Source organism: Sinohyriopsis cumingii, chromosome 12 (genome assembly GCF_028554795.1).
Source record: "Sinohyriopsis cumingii isolate HCF-2022 chromosome 12, ASM2855479v2, whole genome shotgun sequence".
NCBI lineage: Eukaryota > Metazoa > Mollusca > Bivalvia > Unionida > Unionidae > Sinohyriopsis > Sinohyriopsis cumingii.
In genome coordinates this window covers 832,449-855,246 of record NC_142972.1, presented here as the reverse complement: position 1 = coordinate 855,246, position 22,798 = coordinate 832,449, and the positions used below count along the sequence as shown (strand labels likewise).

At 32.0% G+C, this 22,798-nt stretch overlaps 1 protein-coding gene across 4 annotated transcripts in view; it reads right to left on the bottom strand.

The window, feature by feature from the left end:
* The window catches only part of LOC149785902 (uncharacterized), a 58,707-nt gene that overhangs the window by 32,979 nt on the left and 2,930 nt on the right, over window positions 1-22,798 (bottom strand). For 2 of the 4 annotated variants that reach the window (XM_089976116.1, XM_089976117.1), the window contains exons 2-5: window positions 17,222-17,440; window positions 14,713-14,787; window positions 10,835-10,978; window positions 2,159-2,257 (exon numbers count right to left, since the gene is read on the bottom strand). In XM_089976116.1, the coding sequence (XP_089832242.1) occupies window positions 2,159-2,257; window positions 10,835-10,978; window positions 14,713-14,787; window positions 17,222-17,440 (537 nt within the window). Of the gene's footprint in view, window positions 1-2,158; window positions 2,258-10,834; window positions 10,979-12,843; window positions 12,966-14,712; window positions 14,788-17,221; window positions 17,441-22,798 lie in introns of those variants that run through there. The other 2 variants (XM_089976120.1, XM_089976119.1) reach the window with 2 other exon arrangements.

Below are 22,798 nucleotides of genomic sequence, written 5' to 3'. Positions count from 1 at the left end.
CACTGTAATTCCAGTGAATGATTAAATTAAATAAATGAATCATTCTTCTCAATATAACTCTTCCAAGACTAATAATACTACCAAGAATGCCAATTCTTTGAAATAATTCTATTATACAGAATTCCAATATGCATTCAAGAAAATGCAATATGAGGCTTTGAATTAATCATCTTGGCATTTCGAAATCACTTTACAAGTAACAAAGATCTAGTGGTCTACTCTAGCTAATCAAAAATTAGGTCAGCCTTTCCTTTCAGAATTCATATTCTGAAATTAGATCACATGATATTCACTTGGATTTAATAGTACCACTTAAACTTGAAACCCATGAATGAATCAATTTATGTACTTTATATGACTCATCTTTAAAGTGCAAACTATGATAACAGGATGTATTAAAAATGACATTAACTAAATGACCCATACACAAACTATTATTATGAAAATAATAAACGTACTATAGATATACACAATAATAGATAAACCTAACATAGCTTATAGAACATGTAAAAAAGTAGTATTTCCATATCTTATTTATTCTGTATAGGGGTACAATTCTAAATGAACTATGAACCCAAAACTTGTATTATATATGATTATGATTGGGTTTGAATATGAAACTAAGTTAGGCACAAATGAGGAGCAAAATAAGGTACCTGGATCTCCATATCATACAAAGTATAGTATTTGACATTTTCCAGAAAATTCAGTTCAGTTTGACCTGACTGTTTTTCATAAACACTAATAACAGAAACTTTGTATCTAATGCTGACCAAGTTCCTGACCTTGATTCAAAATCAGTGAGAGTTGAAGTAAAAAAAATTTTTTATTTTTTATTAATTTTTTCTTTGAGTAAAATTCATAAAGTGAAATCAAGGTCATACTTGGAGTATGTGAAAAATAACATGTAGCAATTGTTTCAAATTCTGGTTTTTCTGGAGGATTGACCTGCATTTGGGCATCTCTTTTGCACCGTAGCCAGATTTATTATTGACGTTTTGAGTAAGAATAGTCATTCTGTGCCTTAACACTGATAAGTCCAAGTGTTTTATGTTGTGACCCATTTTTTGGGGGCTAATTATTTTGTTTTCTTCAAATTATTTGGATTCCAAGAGATTATTTTTCCAAGGAAGTACATGTGCTTAAAATTAAGGACAGTTACAGAAATTTACACAGAATTCAAACATGGGAATATTATTTTCTGTGATTCAACAAAGAACTGTTGAAGCTTGTTGTGTTCACTCTTTTCTTGTTGTGTTTTGTAAGTGCCTAAACATAACAATAGGGATATTAATTGGTTAGAACACCTGGGATAAAAATACTTCATTTGGACTACCATATATGCTTACTTACAGGTTGAATCCAACTAAAAACTACATAGACATTGATCTGCCATCATATAATGTGCCAGCAGATCAGGGTCTTTGTTGTTTATTCTACTGATTACCGATAACAAACTGCATTGAGCCAGATCTGCTGACTCATGTGATGGCATATCAGGGTTTGTGCAATTTGCAGTTGGGTTTGACTTAATAAGTAAGTATATTTGGTGCCTTTTTAAAGTACTGTTGCTTTTTATCATTAGCAGCACATAAACAGTGCTTAATAATTCTGACTACAAAAAAATGATAAAATCACAAAGACTAGTACAGTGTTGTGTTTTGATTTTAAAGAGAAGACGAAGGTCATAGCATTTGGCAGACTTGTACAATGTTGTATTTTGACTTGCAAGGCATGAGGAAGGTAATAATATTTGGCAGACTTGTACAATGTTGTATTTTTTACTTGCAAGGCATGAGGAAGGTCATAACAATTGGCAGATTTGTACAATGCTGTATTTTGAAATGCAAAGCATGAGGAAAGTCATAAGATTTGACAGACTTGTACAATTGTATTTTGACCTTCAAGAGATGATGAAGGTCATAATATTTGGCAGACTTGTACAATGTTGTATTTTGACTTTCAAGAGATGATGAAGGTCATAATATTTAGCAGACTTGTACAATGATGTATTTTGACTTTCAAGAGATGATGAAGGTCATAACATTTGGCCAAACTGAGCAAACTATGGAATATAAATCAAACAACAAACATACATATTAATTTTTTGGAAAATGTGGAATGTTAGTGGCACAGCTTTGCTTAACAAGTAGCTTACCTTGGACACTCTAGACTTTTGAATATTTTTCATAAACCCATCATCATGTTTGAGTTCCTTTCTCTCAAGTCTTTTGGGTGGGCGATGTCGTTTTTCAATCTGCAAACATATTTTCTTAAATGCTGAGTTTGACAAAAATGACTGGAGAAAAAAATCTTCTAGGGAGAAAATAAAATGCACATTGTATTCTGTATTTGGATGATGTCTCTTTCCATTTGCAAATATGAAAAAACTGGTCTAGTTACTTTTTACTCTTCTAGTTACATACTAATACTTATCCAAGAACAACACACAGCTTCATGAAAACATCACAGACCCAGACATGACATAACATAATGTGATGGCACATATGGGTTTATGTCCTTCACTTGAAATCAAAAATGAACAATGAATGCTGATACGTTAATCTAGTATGTAATGGCTGATTAGGGTATACTCTGTTAACTTAAAAATCCTAAGTAAATTAACAATATGTATCATAATCTGTCACGCATTATATGATGACAATATGTACCATAATATATCATGGTTTATGTGATGACAATATGTACCATAATCTGTCATGGTTTATGTGATGACAATATGTACCATAATCTGTCATGGTTTATGTGATGACAATATGTACCATAATATATCATGGTTTATGTGATGACAATATGTACCATAATCTGTCATGGTTTATGTGATGACAATATGTACTATAATCTGTCATGCATTATGTGATGACAATATGTACCATAATCTGTCATGGTTTATGTGATGACAATATGTACTATAATCTGTCATGCATTATGTGATGACAATATGTACCATAATCTGTCATGGTTTATGTGATGACAATATGTACCATAATATATCATGCATTATGTGATGACAATATGTACCATAATCTGTCATGGTTTATGTGATGACAATATGTTCCATAATCTGTCATGCACTATGTGATGACAATATGTACCATAATATATTATGCATTATGTGATGACAATATGGACTATAATCTGTCATGCATTATGTGATGACAATATGTACCAAAATCTGTCACGCTTTATGTGATCACTATATGTACTATAATCTGTCATGGTATATGTGGTGACTATATGTACTATAATCTATCATGGTTTATGTGATTACTATATGTACTATAATCTGTCATGCATTATGTGATGACAATATGTACCATAATCTGTCATAGTTTATGTGATGACTATATGTACTATAATCTGTCATGCATTATGTGATGACAATATGTACCATAATCTGTCATGGTTTATGTGATGACAATATATACCATAATATGTCATGCATTATGTGATGACAATATGTACCATAATCTGTCATGGTTTATGTGATGGCAATATATACCATAATATGTCATGCATTATGTGATGACAATATGTACTATAATCTGTCATGCCTTATGTGATGACAATATGTACCATAATCTGTCATGGTTTATGTGATGACAATATGTACTATAATCTGTCATGCATTATGTGATGACAATATGTACCATAATCTGTCATGGTTTCTATGATGACAATATGTACCATAATCTGTCATGCATTATGTGATGACAATATGTACCATAATATATCATGCATTATGTGATCACAATATGTACCATAATCCATCATGGTTTATGTGATGACAATATGTACCATAATCTGTCATGGTTTATGTGATGCCTCTATGTACTATAATCTGTCATGGTTTATGTGATGACTATATGTACTATAATCTGTTATGGTTTATGTGATGACAATATGTACCATAATCTGTCATGGTTTATGTGATGCCTCTATGTACTATAATCTGTCATAGTTTATGTGATGACTATATGTACTATAATCTGTCATGGTTTATGTGATGACAATATGTACATAATCTGTCATGGTTTATGTGATGACTATATGTACTATAATCTGTCATGCATTATGTGATGACAATATGTACCATAATCTGTCATGGTTTATGTGATGACTATATGTACTATAATCTGTCATGGTTTATGTGACGACAATATGTACCATAATCTGTCATGGTTTATGTGATGACTATATGTACTATAATCTGTCATGCATTATGTGATGACAATATGTACCATAATATATCAAGCATTATGTGATGACAATATGTACCATAATCTGTCATGGTTTATGTGATGACAATATGCACCATAATCTGTCATGGTTTATGTGATGACAATATGTTCTATAATATATCATGCATTATGTGATGACAATATGTACTATAATCTGGCATGGTTTATGTGATGACAATATGTACCATAATCTGTCATGGTTTATGTGATGACTATATGTACTATAATCTGTCATGGTTTATGTGATGACTATATGTACCATAATATATCATGCATTATGTGATGACAATATGTACTATAATCTGTTGTGGTTTATGTGATGACAATATGTACCATAATCTGTCGTGGTTTATGTGATGACAATATGTACTATAATCTGTCATGCATTATGTGAGGACAATATGTACCATAATCTGTCATGGTTTATGTGATGACAATATGTACCATAATATATCATGCATTATGTGATGACAACATGTACCATAATGTGTCATGGTTTATGTGATGACAATATGTACCATAATCTGTCATGCATTATGTGATGACAATATGTACCATAATATATCATGCATTATGTGATGACACTATGTACCATAATCTGTCTTGGTTAAGTGATGACAATATGTACCATAATCTGTCATGGTTTATGTGATGACAATATGTACCATAATCCATCATGGTTTATGTGATGACTATATGTACCATAATATATCATGCATTATGTGATGACAATATGTACTATAATCTATCGTGGTTTATGTGATGACAATATGTACCATAATCTGTCGTGGTTTATGTGATGACAATATGTACTATAATCTGTCATGCCTTATGTGATGACAATATGTACCATAATCTGTCGTGGTTTATGTGATGACAATATGTACCATAATCTGTCGTGGTTTATGTGATGACTATATGTACCATAATATATCATGCATTATGTGATGACAATATGTAAAATAATATATTGTCTTATTTTATGTTTTCATGTGACTTACCATGACCAAATAAAATGCAAGAAATGTGTCAGAGGTGGGCTAAGAAAAATTTCTGTGGAGATGTTGATTTTTGGGTATTGCAACTTAATATCATCTTCAAGGCAATTAATTTTTGTCAAGAACTGTATGCTGATTTAGTCTTCTTATTCAACCAAACCACCAGGTACAAATGATTCAAGGTAATTAATTTTATCAAGAACTGTATGCTGATTTAGTCTTCTTATTCAACCAAACCACCAGGTTCAAATGATTCAAGGTAATTAATTTTATCAAGAACTTCATGCTGATTTAGTCTTCTTATTCAACCAAACCACCAGGCACAAATGATTCAAAGATCCATGTCTATGGCACTCAACAATATCAAACCCAAAACCATTGTGGTACAAAATAAGTGCTCAGCCTATTCATAGTACATATAAACTTCAAAAATCATTGAATTTGAGGGGTTGCCTTAAAAGCTGATTGAACTTAGATTTAGGTGGCTTTATCCTTGAAAGGTCCTTACATTTTTACAAACTCTTCTCAAAAACTCCTTGAATTTATCTTAGGAGATACAAAATATTAAAACTGAAAAATGTACATCACTTGTTAAAATCAAAATTTATTTTATCTATATGATTTGCAAAACAATGAATAAAATACATTAAATGGAATAAAGTTGTGTATTAAATGACACATGATGTAGCTTTCAACCAGGTAAGTAATATCCCTAAGTGCTACACTAATTAGTTACATAGTTTTAACTCTCCTTTTGTACGTGTTTGTGCAGAAATCAACAAAAGTAACATATGCAGGAAGTTCAATTTCCAATAATAAAAAAATATTGGGTTAACATGCCATCTTATATAAATCTGGCATAAGCTCTACCAGAAAGTGTCTATTAATGGCTTTTGAAATTGTTTTTGTAAAATGCAAACATGTGACCTACCATCCAGAGAACAATATGCAGAAAAGAAAAGGTTCCTTTAACATCTGAAGATGCAGAGTCCATTCAAAATACTCTTTCTCTTTCCATATACAAATCATCAGCACAGAGTAAAAAATTTTGACAGTGGCCATTTGCTGCCAGAAATACATCGCAATTTTTGTAGCTCACTTAGTGTGCCTCTTACCTCTTGTGTATTCCTAGTATAACACAAAATATCAAAAAATGTATCCTGTGGTGAAGTGTACAGCTCCCTTTCTCTAATATACTGTTTATGGGAGCCATAAAGTTGACCCAGCTTAAAAATTAGTGAGCTTTATGCTGTGGGATGTTCCAACAAGTCTAAGTCCTGAGAGGCTTTAAAACAAAAACAAAGTACCTAATGTTGTCAAAAGACATTATAATTGTTTCTCATGAGAAAAACATAAAACTAAAATGAATACATATATATATATATATATATATATATATATATATATATATATATATATATATATATGAATAAGGAATGATACGTACAAATTAGTCCAATTTAACTGGATCATCACCTGATACCTTTATTATAAGAGAGACAGCAGTATACTGAGGGATTTAATAGAAACAGAGCCACTGTCTGTATCTGTGTCATGTGTTATACACATATTCTTGGCATTCTGTTGGCAACTTGTGTGACCCTAGAGTTGTACCAGTGTAGTGCTGATGTGCAATTAAATCCATTTAAAATGTGCAAAGGATATTAGTCAACGTGGTAAACATTTGCCGCAATCCCAAAAACCAGAACTCTTTATGTAGCAATGTAGCCTTATGACCCATCAAACTTCTTTACCTTGCTCCCAGATGAGACGACGGTAGGTACTACAGACTGTACTAAAGACTGTACTAAAGACTGTACTACAGACTGTACTACAGACTGTACTAAAGACGTTTCTGAGCCAGTGCTATAATGAGTAGACTTAGCACTCGTACTAGATTTACTGGTGGCACTCTGAAAAAGGGTTGAATATCTCAAGAAAAATAATTTCCATCTAGACATGTCAGTAATAAAATGTGTGCAACTGTCTTTTGTAATTTGTAAAATACAGTTTTCTTAATTGATTTGAGGGCTGCAGTGGCTAATTGGTAGAGTGCCAGACTTACAACCCAAATGTCAATGGTTAACAGTATACACAGACCAGCCCTAGTTAGCTGTGGTGGTGTGCCCCTGGATAAGGCACTCAACTTCTGCTGCCTCAATACAAAATAATCATTGATGTGCTGCTTTGCTATTAAATACAAACCATCCTACATGACTGGTTCAATATGCTAGTACCAACATTATCCTGATGCATGTAAAAATAGAAACAAGTTATGTTGCTTGGTGAAACATGGGCCTGTCAACATTAAGTTATGTTGCTTGGTGAAACATGGGCCTGTCAACATTAAGTTATGTTGCTTGGTGAAACATGGGCCTGTTAACATTAAGTTATGTTGCCTGGTGAAACATGGGCCTGTCAACATTAGGTTATGTTGCCTGGTGAAACATGGGCCTATCAACATTAAGTTATGTTGCTTGGTGAAACATGGGCCTGTCAACATTAGGTTATGTTGCCTGGTGAAACATGGGCCTGTCAACATTAAGTTATGTTGCTTGGTGAAACATGGGCCTGTCAACATTAAGTTATGTTGCTTGGTGAAACACGGGCCTGTCAACATTAAGTTATGTTGCTTGGTGAAACATGGGCCTGTCAACATTAGGTTATGTTGCTTGGTGACACATGGGCCTGTCAACATTAGGTTATGTTGCCTGGTGAAACATGGGCCTGTCAACATTAAGTTATGTTGCTTGGTGAAACATGGGCCTGTCAACATTAAGTTATATTACTTGGTGAAACATGGGCCTGTCAACATTAAGTTATGTTGCTTGGTGAAACATGGGCCTGTCGACATTAAGTTATGTTGCTTGGTGAAACATGGGCCTGTTGACATTAAGTTATGTTGCTTGGTGAAACATGGGCCAGTCAACATTAAGTCATCCAAACTGTGAGAATGTTATTTATTTGAATTTTGATGTTTTCTTCTTTTACTTTAACTTGTTCTTTTACTTCTTATAAAATATATGAGAAATTTTTATTTTAATGAGACCTTAAAATGGATCCTTACTGAAGAAAATTTTGATTTAAAAGTTTATTTGTGATTGTTTGAATAACAGCTGACACATACTGTTGATTCATTGTGGTTACAATATTTGTGGATTTTGTGGATGTCACAGTCAATAAATTTAAAGACCCAAGGGAAATGAGCCAACTTTAAAGAAAATAGGATCCCATTTTTATCAGTAGTATATCAAGTAATTTAAAATATTAAACTTTAAATCATATATAAAAATTAAAAAATACAAATAACATTTGAATTTTTTTTACAAAACCATAAAAATGAAACCTATGAAAATAAATAGATAGTACTTTTATAGTGTGCAAGAAAAATTACATTTTTCTGTTTAGATATCCTTTCTGAAATACCTGATCTGTATTTAAAAAAATATAGGAAACTGACAACAGTTCTGCTAATAAAACAGTAATGGCTGTAATGATTTGAATGAGTTTTGCTATGTAGGGGTTCACCCCTTAAAAACATAGTATATTAAATTCCAAAATTGTGGATATAATTACAGTGAATTAACATGGGTAAAAGGATGTCTCTAATTCATATAAGCAAGTAATGGCTGTAATTGTGGCTAGATGATATGAGTGTAAAACTTGTTCAAACTGTGCACTGAGACAAGTAATATTTTAAATTAAGTACCAGTGTACTGGGGCTAGTAATATTTTAAATTAAGTACCAATGCACTGAGACAAGTAATATTTTAAATTAAGTACCAGTGTACTGGGGCTAGTAATATTTTTAATTAAGTATCAGTGTACTGAGCTAATAATATTTTAAATTAAGTACCAGTGTGTTGGGGCTAGTAATATTTTAAATTAAGTACCAGTGTACTGTGGCTAGTAATATTTTTAATTAAGTACCAGTGTACTGGGGCTAATAATATTTCAACTCTAGGTTATGTATCAATGCACTGAGACTAGTTATATTTTTAACTTTAGGTTAAATATCAGTGTACATGAACTAGTCATATTTTAACTTTAGGTTAAGTATCAGAATAAGTGGTTATTAAAAATGTATTATTAAGTATAAATGGCAACTTGAGATAAAGTAGCAAAAAAGAAAAAAACAGAAATATTTTTCCAATATTTTACATTTTTAATAAAATGTAAATTATCTCACCTGATTCATTGCTATCAAACTGGTTCCCCCACCCACCATACCAAGACAGCATGACTATTTACTCCTGCAATTTCACAGTAGCTTCTACAGAAAATATCCCAAAAAATAGGCTATGATGCAGGGTGTTGATTTTATGAATTTTTTTTCCCCTCAGAAAGATGCTGCAAGTTGGAGGTCTAATAATATATTAGGATTTTCAGCTATGTCAATGATGCACTTGTAAATTTTTTACTGCTCTCAATTAAAGCATCTATAGGATTTAGACTAAAGTGAAGCCCATGATATTTTGTCACAATGAGTTCAATAAATCGATGTGATGTATAATCACTCTGTATAACATACTAGATAGTCTTAACAGCAGCTTATGCACACTAAGGCTGGGAGGTGGGGGGTATTAATAGCAATTAATGCATACATAGGTTGGCATAGATGGTGGGGGGACAGGCATTGGGTATTATGCATAAGCTGATTATAGGATCAGCCATGTACACAAGAAATAACCACATGACTTTACTTCATGTTGTGCACTCCTGCCTGCATCCTTGTTTAATCTTGAAATCAGTAGTATCATTCAAATTGTGACCATTTGTCTGATTAAGACTTTCACTAACTGTAATGATGCACCTTATCTTTCCAAAAACTGTTTCACAGTTAAGACCTGGGTCACAGATTATGACTATGCCCAAGAATTAAGTCAACTGGAGCAGGTAATTATGTCTTTTTTATACCAAAGCTCTGACACCTACATCAAATCAAAACCTGCAATAATACAGCTTATAAGACAAAGTGTTAAACAAAAAACAGCAGCAGGCATGTATTAAAAACTTACAAAGGAGTTTGACAATTCCAGAGACTTTCCAAGAAAGTAATGTCAGAATGACAGAACTAAATAGGATGAAGAGGCTCCAAAATGCAAAAGAAATAAAGATGATGAAATACTACTTGACACACATTCTATGTTGCTGAAATCATCCATGCCAGAGACCTACCAAAACCAATAAACATTTATTATACTGAAGAATGCGGCTTATTGACATATGATTCTTTCTTCAATTGAACATTGGCATAATCAGAATTGACCAAACTTCTAATTCTACAAATGGTAAAAAAAGGCATTTACTTCGAGCCTGAGCTTGAGTTTTGTACAAATAAAAGTTTAAAGAAATACAGGCCTATCTGTCCTCTTTATGACTCCATTATGGAGTTCCCAGCAGGCCTAGCTGGCCTTATTATGACTCCATTATGGAGTTGCCAGCAGGCCTAGCTGGCCTTATTATGGTTTCATTATAGGAAAAGGGGAATTTACATATAATGGCATATTGTGACTCTGATTTATTTTACATCCAAGAAGAAAAATATTCTCATTGATTTCAGTCACTGTGTACCTCAGCCCTCATGAATTCCTCAAATTTTCTTTGTTCTGCCTCCTGTCTGAGTTTCATCTTCTGACGCTGTCTCTCCACTTTCTTCTGTACTTCTTCCACAAAATCAATCTGTTCATCATACCTCTCCTCCATTCGTCTGGAACGCTATAAGATAAAATTAAATTCTGTCAGTGAAAGCAGTTAGAAGGGTGTGGTTTCTTCTATTCACTGTTGAAAACACAAAAATTATATGGACCATACAAATAAAATATGAGTAACCAAAACCAGAAAACACCAAGCAATAATTCAACTTTAAACTATTCAAGTTGCTGGACCAACAGAATATTCCACAACCTATGAATTATACTTCAAATATATCTGTAGATGTTGTTAGTTTTCTTATTGTTGAAAATGTGGCAGTAAAATCTAAGGACAAATAATCAAAGATTATTTAATTCATTATAATGCCATGATGCTTCAGTGTCATACCATCAGAGAAATATACTTTTGACAAATGATCTACATAATATTTCAAACTTTCAAGATTGTGACAACAATGTCATATATGTCTTTGAGGATCTGAGGGATAATAATGGCTAGAGTAATGTAGCAAATATTAGTTTTATGTTATTATGCAGACACAATGCCTGTAAAATTCAGTTTGTGACAGTTCTTATGCAGACACAATGCCTGTAAAATTCAGTTTGTGACAGCTAGTGAGCATCCTTAACATCTTCAAATATAAAACTGTATTGTTGTAATTTCCATTATTATCATTTAAATCAACAAGCAAGTAACAAAACCAAATGTATGTATTCCATGACTCATCTGTTAAGTTTACAAAGAAGGGACTGCCACAGAAAAAGCTGAGGTTTATCTGTAATAAAATTTCATTGTATCAAGAGTCATACAATGCTGAGGATTAAATGTAATAAAATTTCAATGCATCAGGTGTCATACAATGCTGAAGATTAAAAGTAATAAAATTTCAATGCATCATGAGTCATACAATGCTGAGGATTAAATGTAATAAAATTTCAATGCATCAGGTGTCATACAATGCTGAGGATTAAATGTAATAAAATTTCAATGCATCAGGTGTCATTACAATGCTGAGGATTAAATGTAATAAAATTTCAATGCATCAGGTGTCATTACAATGCTGAGGATTAAATGTAATAAAATTTCAATGCATCAGGTGTCATACAATGCTGAGGATTAAATGTAATAAAATTTCAATGCATCATGAGTCATACAATGCTGAGGATTAAATGTAATAAAATTTCAATGCATCAGGTGTCATACAATGCTGAGGATTAAATGTAATAAAATTTCAATGCATTGAATCATACAATGTTGGCTTGGTATAAATATTACTCTGTTTTAATATTTTCTATCATTGTTTTAAATTAAAGCATGATGTTTGTATTGTTACAACTCTAGGTCTAAATATATGTAACAGAAGCAGTGAAACCAACAATTTACATAAAATCAACAAGTTATGTATTTCGCTACAACACAAGGTGAAAATTCAAGAGACACAGTATCGTGAATTAAATCCATAATAATCCTAAATATCCTATCACATGTCCAAAAATATAGAACATTTAAATTGAATCCCAGTAGTCTTGACTGTCCTGATGTACCACAATGATGTAATCCATAATGTCTGTGAATGAGTTCATAATAATGTATTAATCCAAAGTCAATGAGCACTTAATAATTCCAATGAATAATTTAAATAAATAATTCCTCTCTAATTATATTTGAACACAACTGTAAACCAACAACAATGGATTCCAGACTCTATTCTAAAATAGGAATGAATGAATTGTTTGTTAAATCCCTATTTATACACATTTTCATGTTGGTGTAGGTGGCTAATCCCATTCTCTCCCAAATATCAATAAAAGCTTTCAAATGATTATACAAGAAGTGGCAAACTTAATAATAATAATAATAACAATAATAATCATTATCATCATCATCATAATGATAATAATAATAACCTTATATTTTTCAGAATTTACCTACTTGTACTACTGTTTGATCTTTCATCAGATGCAACACAATTCTCTTTTCCAATCACATTTTGTTTCTGAAACTTGTAACATCCTTTTCTTCCTCTTCCTCATTCATTTTTAAAGTTTCAATTGTTATGATGTCATGACGTCGTGTGCATGGTAACGTTATCAAAGTGACATCATGGTGATGTCACCAAAGTACCATTGAAACTTTTCTAAATGATGTTTATTCCAAAGCAGATTCCTTGCTTTTAATTTGTCTATCCATTTAATTTCTAGGTGCAGTCTATTATCCTTCCTGACTTTGAACATTTTTTTCTAAAGGATTTTTTCTCTTTAAAATTATATTTTTCTTCTCACTTTAGTCTTACAATCTGCATACAACTTTATTTTCTCTCTGTCTCTGTCTCTCTCTCTCAGACACAATACTACCAAGCATACTTAACATAACATACAATTCTTTCATAAAAGTGAGATTTTTCGCCTTCCATTTAATACATGTGTCTGAATTAAAAATTGTTGGATATACTTTGCTGTCTTCAAAGCACAAAGACTTGGTTTCTGGTTTAGTAATTAGCTTTCTCATTAAGACATGGCAGCCTGCTTAAAGCCATTTACCTTAACAAACTGTAACATGGTAGCCATTACAACAATATATGTAAGTTTTGTTACATTGTTGCTTTGACCGATGTTCACTTTTGAAGTTCAGCCTGCTAATTCCAAAGATCATGAGTACACAAAGTAAACAATTCATTTTCCTGTGTAATAATTAAACCATCAATTATGTGTTACAGTTGGTGGCTCCTTAAAGATTTATTTCATTTTTTTCTAAACTATATAGGATTCTAAGATGTTTTCTGATGATCCCTGAGGTCTTTGGTAAACAATTTGGAATATGCATCAAGTAGAAGTGATACTCTATAGATGACCTTTTTTTCAATTTTCTTATTCTCTTTATATAAAAAAACACATTTACTCTAATGAAACTATCAACCAACTGTACTGGTTTTTTCGGAATTGTTTCTTCACTTCTGCATTTCTTTTAGTTCTCATCTTTTTGTACAAAAATGATTAATTGGTATGAGTTGGCTTTATTGAAGTTCTAATTTCTAAACACACGAGGGAAGTTACTGTATGGTATAGTTGGATTACTGAAGTTCCAATTTCTAAACACACAGGGTAAGTTGCTGTATGGTATGAGTTGGCTTATTGAAGTTCTAATTTCTAAACACACAGGGTAAGTTACTGTATGGTATAGTTGGATTACTGAAGTTCCAATTTCTAAACACACAGGGTAAGTTATTGTATGGTATAGTTGGATTATTGAAGTTCTAATTTCTAAACACACAGGGTAAGTTATTGTATGGTATAGTTGGATTACTGAAGTTCTAATTTCTAAACACACAGGGTAAGTTATTGTTTGTATAGTTGGATTATTGAAATTCTAATTTCTAAACACACAGGGTAAGTTACTGTATGGTGTGAGTTGGATTATTTAATTCCGGACTTAGAGATGTATTCATAAAAATCTCATTAATTTCTTTGCTCCATCTTAAACATACTTTACACCAATCTCTCTAATCAATCACTATATATTCCAAAACCAACTTCAGCAATTATTTGCCTCGAATAATGTTAATTTTATAAATACTATGACTTTATCATCACATTTTTAAATGTAATTTCTGCATATGATACATCTGAATTAAACTTTTCAGGTAGTTTTGATTATCCCCTTGTGAACTGCTAAAGTTATGAAATGAGCTTGGAAACACTTCAATAGTCAATCCATTATATATATATATATAGAGAGAGAGAGAGAGAGAGAAAGTGAGAGAGATTCAGAGTAGATAGTGTAAATTTAAATAAGGTAACCTGAAATCTGTATGCTTCCTCATCCTCACTCTCATCAGAGAATTTGCTATTTCGCTTTTTCTTTTTTCGTCTTTTCTGCAATTTAATCAATTAAATGCATTTAATCAATACTCAGAATTCTTATGAAATTCAGAACCCATAACTTTTGGTGAAATCTTACAGTAAGTTCTCTTTAAAAAAAGAACTCTGCAAGAATAAATTTATTGTTATTTTAATGCACAAGTTGGCTATATAATGGCAAAATAAAATGATTTTTGTACATTCAGTATTGCAATTTTCATTCAGTCATATAATACAAGGTATCCTCATGTAACCAAGATGAATGACATGGAAAAAGAATGAATCTAATATATACCATAGATGATCCCCATCCCCAAAAAATACAAATGATTATTTAGCAAGGTAAACTCAGAAAAGCCCAACTCACCCCAATTTCATGAAAGTTGACAAACAGTTACAAAGACATCTTTCTCTGCTAGCAGGCCCACACTCTCTGACAAATTAATTTGGCTGCCCCCTTCCCAAACTTATCATGGGAGTAATACTGCAGCATCTTTAAAAAATAATCACTTGGGGGAAAAAAAGAAGGTCATCAACATGAACCACAAGAATAAATCCTCAAGATCAAGCCTGGAAAACAAAACTCTGAGCTCAAAATCTAAAACTGAATTTCGACTCTCAACCAATCAAAAAATCTCTTTTATGATTGAAGGCCACAAAATCTCAAGCTTAATCTAAAACTCAGACTGTATGGTCTTCAGATGTGAATTTAAGTACTTCTGCTATAAAAGTTCTGAAAAAAGTCTTCACAATTCCTTAAAAAACAATTTAAAGCAGTATCAGAATATATGTATGAATTTAAAACAGTATGAGAATATATGCATAATTTAAGACAGTATCAGAATATATGTATGAATTTAAAACAGTATGAGAATATATGTATAATTTAAAACAGTATGAGAATATATGTCTAATTTAAAACAGTATGAGAATATATATATGAATTTAACACAATATGAAAATATATGTATAAATTTAAAACAATATGAGAATATATGTATGAATTTAAAACTGAATATGAGAATATTTGTATGAATTTAAAACAATATGAGAATATATGTATGAATTTAAAACAGTATGAATATTTGTATGACTTTAAAACAGTATGAGAATATATGAATTTAATACAGTATGAGAACATATGTATAATTTAAAACAGTATGAGAATATATGTATAATTTAAAACAATATGAGAATATATGTATGAATTTAACACAATGAGAATATTTGTATGAATTTAAAACAGTAGGAGAATTATTGTATAATTTAAGACAGTATGAGAATATATGTATGAATTTAACACAATATGAGAATATATGTATAATTTAAGACAGTATGAGAACATTTGTATGAATTTAACACAATATGAGAATATATGTATAATTTAAGACAGTATGAGAACATTTGTATGAATTTAACACAATATGAGAATATTTGTATGAATTTAAAACAGTATGAGAATATATGTATAATTTAAGACAGTATGAGAATATATGTATGAATTTAACACAATATGAGAATATTTGTATGAATTTAAAACGGTATGAGAATATATAATTTAAAACAGTATGAGAATATTTGTATGAATTTAATACAGTATGAGAATATATATATAATTTAAAACAGTATGAGAATATATGTATGAATTTAAAACAACATGAGAATATTTGTATGAATTTAAGACAGTATGAGAATATATGTATAATTTAAAACAATATGAGAATATTTGTATGAATTTAAAACAGTATGAGAATATATGTATGAATTTAAAACTGAATATGAGAATATATCTATGAATGTATTCACAGTACTGGTGATATACAAGTAAGAGACCATTTTTAAAATAACTGAGACTAATGGAAAAATGCCATATAGACGGATAGATGGTTACACTCATAAAACTACCTTCAAATATCAGTGAAAAGAAATATCACACTTCCCCAATATACATCTAAAAGATTTATTTCTACCAGGAATCTGAAGTTTTACCCAAAAAAGGAATTAATAGTTAAATGAAAAACTTTCCAAGAGTCACTTGTAGCTTGTGATAAATTTCCCGCTTGTAGCAACTGAATACTAGTCTTTCAAAAGTGAAATGTATATAAAGATGGCCACAACAGACTCTTTGGATAAAATTAAAGTATCAAGTCATAAATTTCAATTATATTTCTCAGAAGAAACAGATTAAAAATCAAATATATTTACCGTACATCCACAGCATATAAAAACAACAAGACAGAGAAGTAAGAAAATATGTGAATACTGCAGAGAAATTTAATAAACAGAATAAACGGAAAGGGCAGAATAATAGGGGACAAGACATTGTGATTGATTTTCCATTTGTTCAACACTGGAAATTATAATAAAAACTCAGAGTTTGAGAGGAAGTCTAAGATGACATACTCTAGAATACTAGTTTTTATGTCATCATATAAAAACAATAACAAACCTGAAATTGGACAGTTTTATCTTCAAGACCATATTCCGTAAGCACATGAGGTAGAGAAGACAGCGAATGAGTCCTGTAATGTGAATGTAGTGTTGTCAAGTCAATTTTTATTGCTTCTCTGTGTGGAACAAGTTTTTCAGGTTTCTCAGTCTTCTTTGGATTGTTGATTGGTCTGTTTTCCTTTTCTTCCTCCACTATATTGATTTCATTTTCATCTTCCTACATAATAATAATAATAATAGTGAGCACACTCATGAACCAAGCTATTATGGAAACATGTATCTACAGCACAGTCATGCAGCTAAAGAATCATCTCTTCTGGCTTTCTATGTCTAGTTTGTCATGATTTACTCCATGAAAGTAATTAAGTGGTGAATGCACAATTCAGAACAATACAATTAAAGGAGGCAGATAAAAATATATGTTCCTAATACAAATTCATGATATAAGAAATATTTTTGATATTCATCAAATTTATTCCTTTGCAGATGTGAAGAACATGTGATTCCATGACATCATGCAATAATATTGTTCTGATGCCCGAAGAAACATCTAGTCAGTACACACAATATATATGTCAGTACATATGACTGAAGCTGATTTAATTTTTCCTAAACTTTGCATATTTCCTATACAAAGGACCTAAAATGCGTAATGATTTAAAATTGAATTTATGAAACAAGTTGAATAATGTCCAGCTTTTGCCCATCTGAGATTCTTTTTATCACATAGTTCTTATTTCAGTGGAAATTATTTAGATGGAAAGAAGAACAAATAATTTTGTTTGTTCTGACAGACATTGCACCTTTCATTGTTGTGCGTAAAAAATAGTCCCAACCAAAGTTGAACAAGTATTGATGTTTAAAAGTAGATTATACTTTTCTTACAAACTATAAATCAAAGAACAAGCGTCCTTTCGAATAAACAGAACATTTTACTCACAGAAAATCATTTTTCAATGCAGAATATCCAATGTGTGTGATGTTGCATTGTTTAATGCACTACCCATACAGTTGATGATCCATGTTTATGTAACCTTAAAGTGTTACTTTCACAACTAAACATTACATTGATATTGCAATTGTCACTTTCACAACTAAACATTCATTGATATTGCAATATTCATGTGAAAGAAGGTTTACTGGATGCAGAAATTCTCATATTTGCTGTAATATATATTTGTGGCCGGATAATTGCAGAGTTTGATTTGGAACAGTACACTACAGAATATGCAAACGAATTGCATTTGGACCGGAATTGCATCACATATTTACTGTGTAAATATGCAGTGGCTGGATAAACTTCTGTCAATTTGGAGACCAGTTTATATCCACTTTCTTCTGTGAACAGAGGTCAGTTTATTTATTTCTGTAAGTTAACATTTAAACCACACTTGTATATAGGGTGGATTCCATGCTACAGATATACTGCCTCCCTCAAACCCCACACACACACACGAGCAATACCCATAGTTTTACTTGTTGCTGTTATTGTTTTTGTCTTGTGGTTTTAGCCATTTTTCATGTTATGATATATTATACATGACACAACAAACCCCTGTGGTGGTAAATCAGCCATATTGAAACACACATCATTTTTTGCCAATTCCCTTTCGTGAGTTGATTTGAAAACTGGTGGCCAAAAATGTTAATTGAAAACAAAAACTTCCAGAGGGTGGGGTTAAAAAAGTTCTTCATGATTGCAGCCAATCAGTAAAGAGAATACTGCACAATAATTTCATGGGCTTATTTAGACTGATCAGAATCACATAAAGTGATAGTTTCATTTGTGGTAATATCAAAAATATGAAACTACACATACATGTACTATAGGAAAGCTATACCTACTATGTGATAATAATTATTTACCTTATCTTATATTCATCATTAATTTAGTCAGAACATAGCATATTACACATTATACATCTTTTTCATCAAAATGAAATAATGATGATGATGATGATGATGATAATCATCATCATCATCATCATCATCATCATCATGGGCATTTGCTTCAGCCTACATGTTAAGCCCCAAGATCAAATCACTGCTGTAAAATGTGTGATCTTGACCAAATGGGTGAGTGTGTGTTTTACATAATGAATGGTCTTACCTTCATAATGATTCATGCCAAGGCTATCAGATGAAAAAACTTTAACCCAAAACCTTATTTTCTATGACCATGACCTTGACTGCAAGGTTAGAGAGGCTAGTGAATGTGTCCTAGAATGAATTGGCTTAGCTATATAACGATTAATGCCAAGCATGTTGGGATGCTTTCAAGGTACTTAGGAAATATAAGAAATATGAAACCAATGTAAAACAGACTGCTATGTCTCATTTCATATGAATGTGGACTTCACAATCAAATTATGGCAAAATCCTATACTATACCAGGAAATGAGTAACTTTCATGTCATGAATACATAGGTTAACAGACAGCTTTTTAGACAACTGAAGATGCTGAAATAATCAGACATGCAAAATGTATGTCATATTGATCACAATCCAATGCCTAACCTCCTACCAACTGAATCCAAATCAAGAAGAATTAATTTTTCCTAAAATGCACGAATGAATGGAACCTGGAGAGACCTATCATTTCTGAAACCAGCCAAGGTAGAATAATAGGATCTGTATTTGTAAATTTCAGGAAAGCTTTTGACATGGTGGATCATGAAATCCTTTTGAAGAAACTGAAAATTTACCAGTGTGATGAAAGAATCATTAGATGGTTTACTTCTTACTCAAATGAGAGAATACAGCATGTTTACGTAAATAATGTTCTGTCTGAACCTGGAACAATTAGATATGGAGAACCACAAGGCTCAATTCTAGGTCCATTACTATTCATTTTATTTATTAATGACCTACCACCTTTACTAAGAGACTCTATATCATCTACAGATCTCTATGCAGATGACACAACATTGTCTGACATCCAAAACACAAAGCATGAACTTGAAATTTCTTTACAGAATGCCCTAAAAAAACTGGAAAACTGGTGCACATGCAATGGCATGGAGGTAAATACTGGTAAAACTAAAATATTACTTATCTCAACACGGCAAAGAAGGACAAATCTTGATAGTGATGAACTATGTCTGACATGGAAGGATACAAATTTGCAAATGGTCTGTCATGATAGACTACTTTGTGTTCAGGTAGATAATAACCTATCATGGACTGAACATATCAAACATATCAGTAAAAAAGTCAACTCATGGTTTATGCCTTCTCAGTAGGATAGGACATTTTCTCCCTGAAAGGCACAGAAAACTATTTTATAAGAGTTACATACAACCCTGTTTAGACTACTGTAATACAGTATGGGGTAATTCAAATGATAAAAACATAGCAAAGCTGGCACATCTTCAAAAAAGAGCATTTGGGCTAATATCAATCCAGAAAGAAAGCAAGGAAAATTTAACTGGTAGGTTAAAAATATTACCTATTAAAGACCGAATCTGTTTGAGAAAAGCCAAATTAATATACAGGATATCCCATAATAGTGCACCTGAATATTTACAATCACTATTCCAGTATAGGCTACCTGGTAATACTCCCCACTTGCAATCCATGTCTACCAAACAGTATAAAATCCCCAAACCAAATAAGGAGTTATTTAAAAAAAGTTTCCAATACTATGGAACTCTGCTCTGGAATAGTATTCCAGTTGAGATTAGAAATGCCCACTCTATTTCCTTCTTCCAAACCCAATATATTGAGTGGCTTCAGAGATGCAGCTAAAATAAATAAATTCCTTTGTATGAGTGCCTCAAGGTAGATTAGTTCTTAGCTAATTGTGTTACCCTCTTTAAATAAGGTCATTATTATTATTATTATTATCATTATTATTGTTCCACAAACAAATCTGAATCAATTATCATGTTAAGCATTTCATGGAAAAACTGCCTTATGATATGCAAGATGCTTCAGACTATCTCCATAAAACACCAAAAATTAACTTTCCAGAATACGCTCTCCTCATCACTACGTTCCTTATACACCAACATCCCAGACAAGGAAGGTATCACAACCTGCATGGAAGTATGGGATAGTCAACATGATCCTTCCCTTCATGCATAATAATTTTTGCCAAACTTTAAACACATGTTATCAAGTTTAACAATTTTGTATTTAACAATTAACACTTCCTAAAATTAATGGTGCTGCAATGGGCATTAACATGGCACCTTCATGTGCCCTTATTCATCGGAAGACTCAAGCAGAAGCTTCTCAAAGAAGCACCTCTAAGTGAAGATTCTCTGATGACATATAATCAAATTGGATCTAAATGGGTGACAATTTCTCTGATGACATATAATCAAATTGGATCTAAATGGGTGACAATTTCTCTGATGACATATAATCAAATTGGATCTAAATGGGTGACAATTTCTAACATATTTACCAATAACCTCCACCCTTCAACTAAATTTACTTTTGAGTCACTGAGCAAGTCCTGGATACTCAATCTTCCATTCTTTATTGAATCATATAAACTGATAGGTATTCTATACCAACTGATAGGTATTCTATACCAACTGATAGGTATTCTATACCAACTGACTTGAAACAGTATCTACTCTCAACCAGCTGACACCCCAAGCACATTATAAACAATCTTCCCTATGGCATTTGAGCTTAGACCAAACACATGTGTTCTAATCCTGCTAACTCTGAAAAGAGACCTTGATAGATAAATAGGCACCTTAGAAGGAGAGGATATAGAAGGAGTGACATTGAAGAAACTATTTACAAAACTAGACTCTTTGAAAAGCAAGCCATCTGGAAAATATCAAACCAAGAAAACCAACAAATGCATCCCTTCATAGTTACGTTCCATCATGATGCCCCAAGAAAACCAACAAACGCATCCCTTCATAGTTATGTTCCATCATGATACCCAAGAAAACCAACAAACACATACCTTCATAGTTACATTCCATCATGATGCCCTAAGAAAACCAGCAAATACATCCCTTCATAGTTATGTTCCATCAAGATGCCACAAGAAAGCCAACAAACAGATCCCTTCATAGTTACGTTCCATCATGATGCCCTAAGAAAACCAACAAATGCATCCCTTCATAGTTATGTTCCATCAAGATGCCACAAGAAAACCAACAAATGCATCCCTTCATGGATACATTCCATCATGATGCCCCAAGAAAACCAACAGATCCCTTCATAGTTACATTCCATCATGATGCCCCAAGAAAACCAACAAATGCATCCCTTCATAGTTATGTTCCATCATGATGCCACAAGAAAACCAACAAACAGATCCCTTCATAGTTACATTCCATCATGATGCCCTAAGAAAACCAACAAATGCATCCATTCATAGTTATGTTCCATCAAGATGCCACAAGAAAACCAACAAACGCATCCTTTCATAGTTACATTCCATCATGATGCCCCAAGAAAACCAACAAACAGATCCCTTCATAGTTACGTTCCATCATGATACCCCAAGAAAACCAACAAACGCATCCCTTCATAGTTACATTCCATCATGATACCCCAAGAAAACCAACAAAGGCATCCCTTCATAGTTACATTCCATCATGAT